We start from the raw sequence: 14983 nt of genomic DNA on the forward strand, positions 1-14983 counted from the left end.
ACTGACATTCTCATTTAATGTTTACTTTAGTGTCACATACACAATAAATGCTTATTAAGATCGTACGGTTGGGCTGTGCACAGCAGCTCACACCTGTAATTTCAGCACTTTGGCAATCTGAGGTGCGCAGGTTGCTTGAGCCCAGGAGTTTGAGACCAGCTTGGGCAACATAGTGAGACCCTATCTCTACTAAAAAAGCCCAAATTTTAGCCAACAGTAGTGATGTGTACCTGTAGTCCCAGCTACTGGCGAGGCTGAAGTGGGAACATCACTTGAGCCTGGGAGGTCAAGGCTGCAGTCACCATGATCATACCACTGCACTCCAGGCTGGGTGATGAGAGATCCTGTCTCCAGAAAAAGAAAAGTTTATGAGGTTGTGTTTCTGGGGATAAATGAGATGCTGTATTGTTACTATGTAATTGTATGTTTATTTAGTTCTTCATAAATTACTATGTTCTTTATGAAAAGTATGTGATTTCCTTAGGAAGTAGTTTGTCAGACATGTATAAATGCAGTATCTATAAAGGTAAAAGAATAAAAGGTAGATCACAAAAATATTGTAGTGTTTATGTTTAGTAAGCCATGGAATTTTGAATTTTTTTGTTGTTCTTGGTAATTTGCTATCCATCCATCCATCTGTTTATTTTTTGAGATGGAGTCTTGCTCTTGTTGCCCAGGCTGGAGTGCAATGGCGCAATCTTGGCTCACCACAACCTCCGCCTCCTGGGTTTAAGCTATTCTCCTGCCTCAGCCTCCCAAGTAGCTGGGATTACAGGCATGTGCCATTGCCCCATGGCCAATTTTTGTATTTTTAATAGAGATGTAGTTTCTCCATGTTGGTCAGGTTGGTCTCGAATTCTTGACCTCGGGTGATCCGCCCCCCGCCATCCTTCCAGAGTGCTGGGATTACAGGCGTGAGCCATTGCACCCAACCTATTTATTTATTTTGAGTTGGCATTCTGCTCTTGTTGCCCAGACTAGAGTGCAATGGTACGATCTCAGCTCACTGCCACTCCCACCTCCTGGGTTCAAACGATTCTCCCACCTCAGCTTTCCGAGTAGCTGGGATTACAGGCACTCCCCACCATATCCCAGCTAATTTGTGTACTTTTTACTAGAGATGGGGTTTCCCCCGCCATGTTGTCCAGGCTGGTCTCAAACTCCTGACCTCAGGTGATCCACCCACCTCCACCTCTCAAAGTGCTGGGATTACAGGTGTGAGCCACCGCCCCCGGCTCATATTTATTAATAATACATTTCTCACACTAGGAAAATTTTCTTTAAGTCATTTTAGTGAAAATTAAACTACTTCCTAAGGAAAACAAATACTTATTGTTATAAAGAACATAGTAATTTAGGAAGAACTAAATATATAACTATATAATAACAATACAGAATCTCATTTATAAATCACCCCTCCCGCCAAAACAACCTTAAAATCCTAACTAGCATTTAAGTAATAAGTGCTTACTGTCAGGGAATGAAAAACTTTTCTACTAGTCACTGTTGTTGGGAGATGATGATGATTGCTTCTCTTACATGTGTTGCTGTTTTGTTTCCTCTTTAGGTACTTGATGAAGAAGCAGAAGTTTTTATAGTCAAAATGTGGAGATTATTGATATATGAAACAGAAGCCAAGAAAATTGGTCTTGTGAAATAAAACTTTTTATATTTAGAGTGTTTCATTTCAGATTTCTTCTTCACCACCCTTTTAAGGACTTTGAATTTTTCCTTGTCTTTGAAGACATTGTGAGATCTGTAATTTTTTTTTTATTGTAGAAAATGTGAATTTTTTTGTCCTCTAATTTGTTGCCCTGTGTACTCCCTTGGTTGTAAAGTCATCTGAATCCTTGGTTCTCTTTATACTCACCAGGTACAAATTACTGGTATGTTTTATAAGCCGCAGCTACTGTACACAGCCTATCTGGTATAATCTTGTTCTGCTGATTTGTTCCTTGTAAATATTAAAACGACTCCCCAATTCTTTTGCAGAATTGCACTTAATATTGAAATGTACTGTATAGGAACCAACATGAATAATTTTAATTGAAAACACAAGTCATATGTATTACCACCCCACTCTCTTTTGATCAGAAATGGCAAGCCCTTGTGAAGGCATGGAGTTTAAAATTAGAATGCAAAAATTAGCAGACAATCCATTTCTACTGTATTTCTGTAGGAATGTGTTCGTATGAATGGATGTGTAAAAGTCTTTCTTTTCCCTAATTTGCTTTGGTGGGGTCCTTGAAACATTTCCTAACTAACAAATAGAATTGTAAAGGAAAAGTTATATTGTTCAAACCCAAAATGTCTGGTATAATTAGGTTGTTAGTTTCTCATAGCATGGTATTCTCGTGTCGTGAGCAGTGGTCTGCTAACTGGATGGGGTTTCCCTAATAAGCTGGCTGCTTCAGTTTCTCTTTTAAAGGAATGTGGATCATAGTGATTTTCCCCTTTAATTTTATTGCTGAGAAATGAGGCATATCCTAAAATCCTGGAGAGTTGTATTTAATGCATTTTGCACTAGTTGGTCCTTAGTTTAATTATATCCCTTTATTTAACAATTCATTTCAAAAGTGTAAGTGAAAACCCCCTTTAAAACAAAACAAAAAATGAAACTAGGCAAATTGACAGACAATGAGAGTTTTACAAACATGATAGGTATTCTGCTTGGCAACTTATAAGTTATATTTACATCTTATTTAAGGATAAAGGTAAATCATCAAGGTAATTACCAACCACTAATTTTTTGTTTTCATTTTTGTCCTGTAGAAGGTTTATATCTTGTTTTACCTTGGCTCATTAGTGTTTAAAAACGTACTGATGATGTGCTCAGAGAAATTCCTGGGGCTGTTTGTTGTAGATCAGAATTTCACCAGGGAGCAAAATTACCTGAAAATGTGACAAGTTTCAAACAGCTTTTCACGCACATTAGTTGCAGCTGTTCCCATGTCTGAGTACTTATTTAAAAAAAAGGTAAAGATTGGCTTGTTAGAAAAGCATAATGTGAGCTTTGAATTACTGGATTTCTTTTTTAAACACCTTGAGAGGACATTTGAAAAAACTGTTCTTACCCTTGAACCCTGACATGGTTCCATTGTGTAAATATTTCAAATATTAAAAATGTATATATTTGATCCTGGGGACTCATATTCTTTCAGAATCATGTAAATAAATGGCATCATGTTATAATTGTGTGGTGCATAGTAGAAAACTTAGAAATATGGGCTGAATTTTTTTATGGACATGATTTTTATGATTTGGTATCTAAAGGTCAAGGAAGCCATTTACATTATTTTTGATGGATCTACTATATATCTGTGGAAATACCTCTTTTTATTATATTTTAAATTCTGGTTTCTCGAGGGAAAATTTCAGAAAAGATGCCCCTTGCCATTTTCAAGTTTCTTTTTCAGCTTTTTCTCAGACACACCTCCAACCTAAGATCTTGTTTGAGCAATTTATTGTGTCTGTCTTTTTTTTTTTTTTTTTTTTTTTTTTTGAGACGGAGTTCGTTACCCAGGCTGGAGTGCAATGGCGCGATCTCAGCTCACCGCAACCTCCGCCTCCTGGGTTCAGGCAATTCTCCTGCCTCAGCCTCCTGAGTAGCTGGGATTACAGGCACGCACCACCATGCCCAGCTAATTTTTTGTATTAGTAGAGACGGGGTTTCACCATGTTGACCAAGATGGTCTCGATCTCTTAACCTTGTGATCCACCCGCCTCGGCCTCCCAAAGTGCTGGGATTACAGGCTTGAGCCACCGCGCCCGGCCCGTGTCTGTCTTTTTTTAACATACTGCAGTTACTGTTTCTAAGGCATCATATTATGTTGTTTTTATTTAGCCACTATTAACATGAAGATTTATTCAGGTAGATTTGATTTCCTTTCCTTGGTTTCTTCTGCTCTGTCAACTATACTTATCCTAAAGGACCACTCTAAAAACAAAGGGCATCTCTTAATCTGAAACCCTTAGGGAGGTATACTATGTACTGCATAACATCTCCAGTGAGGTTTGTGACAAGACTTCAACTAAACATATGAGTTTGTGCAAGTTTATTAAAGTTTCTGCAGCAGAGTGAAAATTGTTACAGTTAAGTGGGGTAGAGACTGTTAATCCCTTAATGCCAGTGTAAATCATGTTTTGTGACCAAGCTTCAGTAAAAGCCTTTAGATTGTCAGAGTTGCCTGTTTTTCAGAATTGTGTGTGTGTGTGTATATATATATATATATAATATATATATATAAACTTAAACATTAAACAGGCATATTCTAGTGCCTGAAAATAAATGTAAGAAATTTCTGAGGCTGGGCGTAGTGGCTCACGCCTGTAATCCCAGCACTTTGGAGGCCAAGGCAGGTGGATCACGAGGTCAAGAGATCGAGACCATCCTGGTCAACATAGTGAAACCCCATCTCTACTAAAAATACAAAAATTAGCTGGGCATGGTGGCACACGCCTGTAGTCCCAGCTACTCAGGAGGCTGAGGCAGGAGAATTGCTTGAACCCAGGAGGCAGAGGTTACAGTGAGCCTAGATTGCGCCATTGCAATCCAGCCTGGGTAACAAGAGTGAAACTCCCTCTCAAAAAAAAAAAAGGAAATTTCTGTCAAGTTGTTTGAATTTTGTGGGTTAATTTTACCATAACCACTTAGTTTGAAAACCTTATACAGTATTAATTCATTTTTCCTTTTCAAAATGAATTGTTATATAAAGAGCATGAAGGTCTTTTTCTTTTTCTTTTTTTTTTTTTTTTTCGAGACGGGGTGTCGCCCAGGATGGAGTTCAATGGCTCATTGCAACCCCCACCTCCCAGATTCATGCAATTCTCCTGCCTCAGCCTCCTGAGTGGCTGGGATTACACAGGTGCCTGTCACCATGCCCGGCTAATTTTTTGTATTTTTAGTAGAGATGGGGTTTCACCATGTCCCCAGGCTGGTCTCAAACTCCTGGTCTCAGGTGATCCATCCACTTAAGCCTCCCAAAGTGCTGAGGGCACAGGCATGAGCCGCCACACCCAGCCAAGAGCGTGGAAATCTTAACAACTGGTCTTGATCTGGCAATTAGAAAACTACTTTTCATTATTTGTCCCTAAAAACAAAATAAATATGTTTGTCTGTTTACAAGGAGGAAAGGTAAGTTGAAGTTGTTTTTCTCTAACTTTAATGTGACCCCCAAATCACCTGTGGAGTGCTTGTAGAAACAGACTCTTAAGTAGCAAGGCTGGGGTGGTGTCACAGGCTTTGCATTTCTACACAGCTCCAAGGTAATGTCATTGCCAGCTGATCCAAGGACTACATTTTGATTAGCATTTTAAGGTGTCTGTTCAGTATTATTTTATCCTGACAGACTACATAAATGCAGCTGAATTTTCCTTTAAGTAGATTTTAAAGAGAAAGACCTTTGAGGCAAATATACATAATTAGGAACATAATGTAATCCTCCAAAATTATGCCTGAGAAAACCCCAATATTCTAGGCTTTATTCCCAGCCAGCCCTGAAGATTTTTTCCATAGATAACTTTGTTACTACTTATTCTGGGTTTTATAGCACTTTCCTATAAACTAAGTGTAAGCTAATTATTTTGTGAAGAGTGCTGTTTCAGGTATTAATCTGGCATGAATACTAGATACAGTAGAAGAACTGAGAAATTTAGCTTCAGAGCCAAATTGAACTAGACACTATCATTTTTTTCTCCTTATGGAATAAATTTAATGCAAATACATGTAAGCAGGTGTACAATGTTGAGATGAGGCTTATTTTCCCAACTCTTTTTAACAAGTTTTATGAATGCCCCAAAAAATGCTGAAAGGTTTTATGTAAAATTGAACTCTGGGTTGTATTTCAGTTGTTAAGTATGAAATTGAGAAATAGTTTTGCTCAACAAAAGATGATGAGGAATTGATTTGTGAATGTCACTGGAGATAAAAGGGTATGAGAAGGAATCCAAAGCCGGCAAAGAAACAGTCCAGGTGTCAAGAAGAAAACAGGCAGATACATACCACACCCAGGAACTACTAATGTAACAATCATACTGTAGATCAAAGTGAACTTACACTTTTTGATCAACTGGCAGATTTTTAAAAAATGTGATGATGGTAACATGCTGATATTTATGTTAATTTATTTGCATTTGAATGCTTGCATTTTCATTTTTAATTGAAAGAATCTTTGCATTTCATTACTTGAGTCATGAAGGCCAAATTAAAGAATGGCAGTCTACCCACGAAACAATTTCTATAAACAAAAATTCTTTTCAAGCCATGTTGTTTGAATTAAATGATACTCTTGAGTCTGTCTATTCATGTTTGTTTGTTTGTTGTTGTTTTGTTTTGTTTTTGAGATGGAGTCTTGCTGTGTCGCCCAGGCTGAAGTGCACTGGCTCGATCTCGGCCCAATGCAACCTCGGCCTCCCGGGTTCAAGTGATTCTCCTGCCTCAGCCTCCCGAGTAGCTGGGACTACAGGCGTGTACGACTACGCCTGGCTAATTTTTTTTTTTTTTTTTTTTTTTGAGACAGTTTCGCTCTTGTTACCCAGGCTGGAGTGCAATGGCCCGATCTGGCTCACCGCAACCTCCACCTCCTGGGTTCAGGCAATTCTCCTGCCTCAGCCTCCCTGAGTAGCTGGGATTACAGTCACGCGCCACCATGCCCCGCTAATTTTTTGTATTAGTAGAGACTGGGTTTCACCATGTTGACCAGGATGGTCTCGATCTCTTGACCTCGTGATCCACCTGCCTCGGCCTCCCAAAGTGTTGGGATTACAGGCTTGAGCCACCGCGCCCGGCCCAATTGTTTGTATTTTTAGTAGCGATGGTGTTTAACCATGTTAGCCGGGATGTTCTTGATCTGACCTCGTGATCTGCCCGCCTCGGCCTCCCAAAGTGCTGGGATTACAGGCTTGAGCCATCGTCCCTGGCAGTCTGTCTATTCTTGCCACATCATGTTAATTGGATCGATGACTTAGATTCTCATGTACAGAACCAGTGCTGAATTGTTAAGCAGCCAAATCCTCTATTTTTGGTATATACTCAACAGTCATTGAAGCTCATGGTATTGAAGACATGGGCATTCTTAAATGGGTAACTTTACTATGATTAGCTCATTCGAATTTCTCTCACAGATATATATATATGTATGTATGTGTATATGTACGCAGAGTGAGCATTTATTACATACTTCATGTGTGCTGTTTATGTTGTAGGCTAAGTGAATGTGAAATGGATATACAAGAGCCTCCTAAGGCTGGGCGTGGTGGCTCCCGCCTGTAATCCCAACACTAGGAGGCCGAGGTGGATGGATCACCTTAGGACAGGAGTGGAGACCAGCCTGGTCAACATGATGAAACCCCATCTTGACCGGGCATGGTAGCTCATGCTTGTAATCCCAGCACTTGGCCGAGGCGGGTGGATCATGAGGTCAAGAGATCGAGACCATCCTGGTCAAAATGGTGAAACCCCGTCTCTATAAAAAAAAAGAAAAACAAAAGAAAAAGGAACCCATCTCTACTAAAAACACAAAAAATTAGCCAGACATGGTTGCATGCACCTGAAATCCCAGGTACTCAGGAGGATGAGGCAGGAGAATCAGTTGAATCCAGGAGGTGGAGGTTACAGTGAGCTAAGATTGCGCCACTGCACTCCAGCCTGAGCAACAAGAGCAAAACTCCATCTCAAAAAAAAAAAAAAAAAAAAAAAAAACCCTCAGGTAGCTGATCATCTAATGGTGGCCCAAAAATAAAAATAACGAGTTCAGGAACATCATTAAACATAAGTACAAAGTACTATATTATCAATTGTGATGAGCTAACTTTGAGATGAAAGGGGAAATAGGAAGATTCTCAGTATAAGTAATATGTGGAAAGCACCTTAGAGATCACGTAGTCTATTTTGCCCATTGTAATTACGTCAGTCTTCCCTGCAAGTGGTTGTCTAGAGGAGTATATGTGGGATTCTAATTTATGGTCTAGCATTGCAGCATCAAATAATAACCACTAATAACAAGTAGTTTTACATGCATTCAAGTGTAATTTTTGAATTAGGGTCTGGCTCTGTCACCCAGGCTGGAGTGCAGTGGCAAGATCTCAAGTCACTGCAACCTCTGCCTCCTGGGCTCAAGTCATCTTCCCACCTCAGCCTCCCAAGTAGTTGGGACTACAGGCACATGCCAACACAACCAGCTAATTTTTGTAAGGGAAGGATTTCGCCATGTTGCCCTCGTTGGCTTTGAACACCTGATCTCAAGCGATGCCTTGGCCTCTCAAAGTGCTGGGATTATGGTTGTGAGCCACTGCACCTGGCCAAAATTTTTTATTTGTTTAGAGACAAGGATTCCCTGTAAAGCTGGAGTGCAGTGGCATCATCAGTTTTTCTCACTGCAGTCTCCAATTCCTGGGCTCAAGTGATCCTCCTGCCCCAGCCACCTGAATAGCTAGGATTACAGGTGCACGCCAACATGCCTGACTAATTTTTTTCTTTTTTGTGGAGATGAAGTCTGTGTTGTCTAGGCTAGTCCTGAGTTCAGGGCCTCAAGTGATCCTTTGGCCTCAGCCTCCTGATGTGTTGAGATTACAGGTGTGAGCTTTTTCGCTAAAGGAAAAACTAGTGAGCATTTTACATTGTAGAATCCAAAAACATGAAAGTTTACTGTTTTTTCTGTCAATTTTACAGTTTTGTAAATGTACCCAGGTGAAGAGACTTGTCTGATTGTTACTATAGAAAGAAAAGCTACAAAAACAATTATTTTGTTCAGTATACTGTTGAGGCATTTCTAAATGAGAGGTCCCAAGTTCTTGGTTAAGAAGGAACTTAACGGCCGGGCACGGTGGCTCACGCCTGTAATCCCAGCACTTTGGGAGGCCGAGACGGGTGGATCACGAGGTCAAGAGATCGAGATCATCCTGGTCAATATGGTGAAACCCCGTCTCTACTAAAAATACAAAAATTAGCTGGGCATGGCGGCGCGTGCCTGTAATCCCAGCTACTCAGGAGGCTGAGGCAGGAGAATTGCCTGAACCCAGGAGGTGGAGGTTGCGGTGAGCCGACATCGAGCCATTGCACTCCAGCCTGGGTAACAAGAGCGAAACTCCGTCTCAAAAAAAAGAAGGAACTTAACAAAACAGTTTCAAACATATTCAGCACTTAAGGCTAGAAATACAAGATGAGGAAGATACAGCAACCCCTGATTTTAAGCAGATTCCAATCTAAGGAAACCGATGCTTGCAGAAGAATTCAAACGATGTGAGAGCTAATAAGATAAAATGTGGCCAAGCACTGAGCCTTGAGGACAATATTTAATCTCATAACAGTTCCTCTTTCCTCTTATAGGAAGCATGGTAGTGACATTGTGCGTAAATGAGGGCAAACTGTTTTTCTGTGAAAATGTTAATGAAGTGGGTTCCTTTGGAATCAGTAGTGTAAAAGAGCTGGTTTTTTTGTTTTCAATTGCCCAGGTCCTGACTTTAGTAGTGACTTGATCCAACTTTTCTAGTCTGACAACCCCCTCCCCCAAGTAATTCTTTCAGGCCCTGCACTTGAAACTTCCCTTCTACTTCATTTTTTTTTTTTTAGCACTTACTACTTTTGCCACCATTTATTTATCATTAATTTATCTGTTCCTCTTCCGAAGTTTACGAACATTTCTGAAGCAAATGGAAATGCACCACTGCAGAGTCTGGGACCTTTAGTGTTAATTGGTCATTCTTTACTTTTCACAGTCTGCAGCTTTTAACTGTTTTTGGACCCTCATTGCTATAGTAGGTATTGAAAAAATATTCACTGAATGACCAGAAGTGATTTGATTTCTTCCTTACCTGGTAAATAATCCTTGCTTTTTTAGTTGTTGTTTTTTTTTTTTTTAATTTTTTATTTATTTATTTTTTTAAAGATGGGGTTTCACCATGTTGGTCAGGCTGGTCTTGAACTCCTGACCTCAGGTGATCCGCCCACCTTGGCCTCCAAAGTGCTTGGATTACAGGCGTGAGCCACTGGTGCCTGGCAAATAATCTTTTTTCCTCTTTTTTTTTTTTTTTAACAAAAAATAGTTATTAGGCACATTCTCTCCAGTTTATGACAAAATCCATCTTATACATGTTTTCATAAGCAAATGTATTCCATGCATCTCAATCTAGAAGACCCTCTCCCCAGTGGCAGTTTTCTAACTACATTCTAGTTTCTTGAATCTTCCTCAGGTATTTCCATTATTTGCTTCCTCCCTGGGTCTGGAACATGTTTGGAGGAACAAAACAAAAAATTTATCTTAGATCCTATCTCCTTCCACTATACTATCAAGATTCCAGAAATAGTATTTTATATGTGCCCTCCAAATTTCTTGAGTTTCACTCAAACTATTCTAGTTTGTAGCTCACCATTCCTCTGATAGCTGGTGACAGCCTGTGTGAGAATGTAAGAGGTGTGAAAGGAAAATAAATCTTGGGGGACCCCAAATCACCAAGCTAAAGGGAAAAGTCTAGGTGGGAACTGCTTAGGGCCAACCTGCCTCCCATTCTATTCAAAGTCACTCCTCTGCCCACTGACATAGATGCATATCTGATTGCCTGTCTTCCAAAGGCTAATCAGAAACTCCAAAGAATGTAACCTTCATCTCTCACCTATGTGTGACCTGGAAGCTCCCTTCCAGCTTCCAGAGTCTTCCTGCCTTAGCTTGTCCTGCTTTTCCAGACCGAACCAATGTACTTCTTACATATATTGATTGATGTCTCAAGTTTCCCTAAATGTATAAAACTAAGCTGTGCTCCGACCACCTTGGGCACATGTCAAGACTTCCTGAGGCTGTATCATGGGCGCGTGTCCTCTATCTTGGCAAAATAAACTCTAAATTAACTGAGACCCACCTCAAATTTTGGGAGTTCACAAAGGCTATGCTCTAGTTTATCTTTTAGTGCCATGTACATTTCCTGTCTTGGGGCTCGTAACTTTAGAATTTTCAATGCCACAAAAGAAGTAGCACTGGAATATAAATTTCCCCAGCAAGGCAATTTACTTCTATAGAAGGGTATGGTTCACAGGTGGAACAACCTGGACAAGCAAGGGAAGGGGTACTTATGCCTGATGGAGGTCGCCCCTACTGCTGTTTTTTTTTCCCATTGGCTAGGGTTAGACTGCATAGTCTTGTATAATTCCAATTGGTTATTTTAAAGGGAGCAAGGGTATAAGCCGGAGTAGCAGGGTGGGTAGTTTGGCAGGAAGGATGATTATGGGCAGGTCAGAGCAGGTGACTGGAGCAGCTGACCCAGATGAGTCGGGACCGGCCAGGGGACTGGGGGAACAGATGTGAACCACTGATTAGAACTGATGGAAAAGGTGGTTTACTGAAACTACAAGGAAGTTAAACTTTAAAATAGAGAATGAAAGAATAAGAGAGCTGAACATACTGACATACTGATTCTTTGAAGAGAAACTTGGGGTTCACTATATTTAACACTTGGTGTCTAGGATATCACTTTTGCCTTGTTCCCGTAGTCTGTTTTTCCCAGTGTTTTGCTGGCTTTTCCTTTGCACACCTGGGTGTTCACTTTTATAAAAAGGTGAAGGTAAACTGGGCAACATATCAGGACCTTGTGTCTACCAAAAAAAAAAAAAAAAAAGGCCAGCCAAGGTGGCACGTGTCTATAGTCCTAGCTACTTGGGAGGCTGAGGCAGGAGGATCACTGGAGGCAAGGAACTCAAAGCTGTGGTGAGCTGTATGATTGTGCCAGTACTCTCCAGACCGGGCAACAGAGCGAGACCTTGTCTCTAAAAATAGTAACAAATTTTTTTTTTAATTTTATTTTATTGAAGATGGGGTTTCACCATGACGGCCAGGCTGGTCTTGAACTCCTGACCTCAGGTGATCCACCCACCTCGGCCTCCCAAAGTGCTAGGATTACAGGCGTGAGCCACTGCACCCGGCCAACAAAAATTTTTAAAAGATGTAGGAAATAAGAAGAATGAGAAGAAAATTATTTCAAGGCTGGTTATTCAAAGTTAGGGTTTGCTCTTTTTAAAAATCTTACTGCCTTTTTTTGGCAGGATTTTTTCTTTCTTCTTTTTTTTTTTTTTTTTTTTTGAGACAGAGTCTCACTCTGTCTCCCAGGCTGGAGTGTAGTGGTGCAATCTCGGCTTACTAGAACCTCTGCTTCCCAGGTTCAAGCCTCAGCCACCCGAGTAGCTGGGATTACAGGCCCGTGCCACCATGCCAGGCTAATTTTTGGATTTTTAATAGAGATGGGGTTTCACCATGTGTCCAGGCCAGTCTTGAACTTCTGACCTCAAGTGATTCTCCTGCATTGGCCTCCCAAAGTACAGGGATTACAGGCATCAGCCACCACACCCAGCCATTGATGAATAATTTTGATGACATTCTGTGAGGTGGGTGAACCATAATTTATTGTACCACATTTAGTTTCCCTTGCTATATAATATTCCATGAATATCTTTGCACAGAATTTTTGCAGATTGTTTCTAAGAATAGTTCACCAGCATTTTAAGACATCCTACTAATATTGGCAATCAGATTGAAGTAGTTCACAAATAGATGGGTTTTAGCTTGTTCAATATTGAACAAGAAAGTATTGGGTACTGTTTTCAGCACTTGTAAAATGTAAATGAACAAATTAAAATCCCTACTCTTTACGTTAAAGTGGGAGAGGTGAAGAATTTTATTTATTTATTAATTTTTTGAGACAGAGTTTTGCTCTTGTTGTCCAGGCTGGAGTGCAATGGCATGATCTTGGCTCACTGCAAACTTTGCCTCCAGGTTCAAGCGACTCTCCTGCTTCAACCTCCTGAGTTGCTGGGATTACAAACAGCCACCATCGTGCCCTTTAATTTTGTATTTTGAGTAGAGACAGGGTTTCTCCATGTTGGTCAGGCTGGTCTCGAACTCCCGACCTCAGGTAATCTGCCTGCCTTGGCCTCCCAAAATGCTGGTATTACAGGTGTGACTTAAGAATTTTAAGCCGGGCGCGGTGGCTCAAGCCTGTAATCCCAGCACTTTGGGAGGCCGAGGCGGGTGGATCACGAGGTCAAGAGATCGAGACCATCTTGGTCAACATGGTGAAACCCCGTCTCTACTGAAAATACAAAAAATTAGCTGGGCATGGTGGCACGTGCCTGTAATCCCAGCTACTCAGGAGGCTGAGGCAGGAGAATTGCCTGAACCCAGGAGGCGGAGGTTGCGGTGAGCCGAGATAGAGCCATTGCACTCCAGCCTGGGTAACGAGAGCGAAACTCCGTCGCAAAAAAAAAAAAAAGAATTTTAAAAACATCTTTTTTCCTTAAAAGTTCCCCCATAATTTATCTTTCCCCTTGCTAATGGAAAAGTGTTACTTTGTTCTTAAATATGGGGCTTTTGTGTGTAAAATGTTTTAGAATCTGATGTTTTTGAGCAGGATTGGTAGTGGGTGAGGGGAGGAGGGATTGGAGATCGATTTGATAGGAATGTGAAGGGATAGCTTGGGGGTGGGTTTTAAAATAAACTTTAGAAAAATGTAATTTACCCAGATACCGTGTACCATTTGTTTTGCTCTTGTTGCCCAGGCTAGAGTGCAATGGCACGATCTCAGCTCACTGCAACTTCTGCTTCCCGGGTTCTCCAGCCTCAGCTTCTCAAGTAGCTGAGATTACAGGTGTGTGTCACCACGCCTGGTTAATTTTGTTATTTTAGCAAAGATGGGGTTTCTCCATGTTGGTCAGGCTGGTCTCGAGCTCCTAACCTCAGGTGATCCAAACTGCCTCAGCCTCCCAAAGTGCTGGGATTGCAGGTTTGAGCCACCACACCAGGCCTCATTTTTTATTTTTTTATTTTATTTTTTTTTTAGAGACAGAATCTCTCTGTGTCACCCAGGCTGGAGTGCAGTGATGCACGATCTCGGCTAACTTCAACCTCCACCTCCTGGGGTGAAGCGCAATTCTCCTACCTCAGCCTCCCAAGCATCTGGAATTACAGGCACGCACCACCATGCCTGGTTAATTTTTGTATTTTTAGTAGAAAGGGGGTTTCACCATGCTGGCCAGGCTGGTCTCGAACTCCTAATCTCGTGATCCACCCACCTCGGCCTCCCCTAGTGCTGGGATTACAGGCGTGAACCACCGCGCCCAGCCTACTTTTGGTTTTTTGAATACCAGTGTTTGACATTTCTCCGTTCACCTTGGTTTAATATGGTAGTATTCGTGTTTTAGTTTTAGCTTTCGGATATATATGTATGACTGTGGTATGCTGCCTGATGAATTAGATGTTGGTTCTGTCTTTACCAAAACTGGACGAAGAGCTGGCAGATGCAAAAATCAAGTGACCCAGCAAACCAGACACATTTTCTGCTCTCAGCTAGCTTGCCACCTAGAAAGACTGGTTGTCAAAGTTGAAGTTCAAGAATCACGGAGAATGTTTAAAATGCAGTTTCTCAGGTTCTCACCACCCACCAGAAGTTTTGATTCATTGGTTGGTAGGAGAGGGCAGAGATATTTGCAATTTTAACAGCATCCTCTTGATTGTGAGGCAGCTGATTCGCATTTTGAGAAACTGTACAAATAGGTACCCTACAGAAATGACAGGTGTTAAATTTAGGATGGCCATCGCTTCTATGCCGGGAGAAGCACACGCTGGGCCCAATTTATATATGGGCTTTCATTCTCAGCTCAAGAGCAGCCTCAGAACCCCGATAACCCACGCCAGCACCCCGAGCGGATTCCGCCAGGTGGGAAAGGCCAGGTGGAGAGCTGGGTCCTTCCCGCAATTGTGGCTCCTCGCCGGAGGCTCCGCCCACTTCCTCCTGGCCCCTCCCCTCCCCGTGGGCCCGCCGCCAACGACGCCACAGCCGGAAATGACGACACCGGTGAGGGCTTTCGGGCGGGGCCTGGAACAGGCAGCTCCGGGGTCCGCCGTTTCACATCGGAAACAAAACAGCGGCTGGTCGGGAAGGAGCCTGAACTGCGAGCGGCGGTGGCGGCAGCGGCGGCGGCGGCGGCAAGGAAGCGTGTGTGCGT

The 14983-nt window shown here is 41.7% G+C and overlaps 2 protein-coding genes across 4 annotated transcripts in view; both read left to right on the plus strand.

Annotated features, from left to right (window-relative positions):
- RBM25 (RNA binding motif protein 25) overlaps positions 1-4180 on the plus strand; it is a 63574-nt gene extending 59394 nt beyond the window's left edge. Inside the window, exon 19 of the mRNA XM_012438172.3 lies at positions 1568-4180. Coding sequence (XP_012293595.1) covers positions 1568-1660 — 93 coding nt within the window. The 3' untranslated portion in view covers positions 1661-4180. The remainder of the gene's footprint in view (positions 1-1567) is intronic.
- A 10687-nt stretch (positions 4181-14867) lies between these two features.
- The window catches only part of PSEN1 (presenilin 1), an 89724-nt gene continuing 89608 nt past the window's right edge, over positions 14868-14983 (plus strand). For all 3 annotated transcript variants that reach the window (XM_012438206.2, XM_012438205.3, XM_012438207.3), the window contains exon 1: positions 14868-14977. The gene's annotated coding sequence lies outside the window, so the exon portion shown is untranslated. The remainder of the gene's footprint in view (positions 14978-14983) is intronic.

This window comes from Aotus nancymaae, unplaced genomic scaffold (assembly GCF_030222135.1).
Source record: "Aotus nancymaae isolate 86718 unplaced genomic scaffold, 86718_ANA_hifiasm-v0.15.2.pri h1tg000011l, whole genome shotgun sequence".
Classification (NCBI taxonomy): domain Eukaryota; kingdom Metazoa; phylum Chordata; class Mammalia; order Primates; family Aotidae; genus Aotus; species Aotus nancymaae.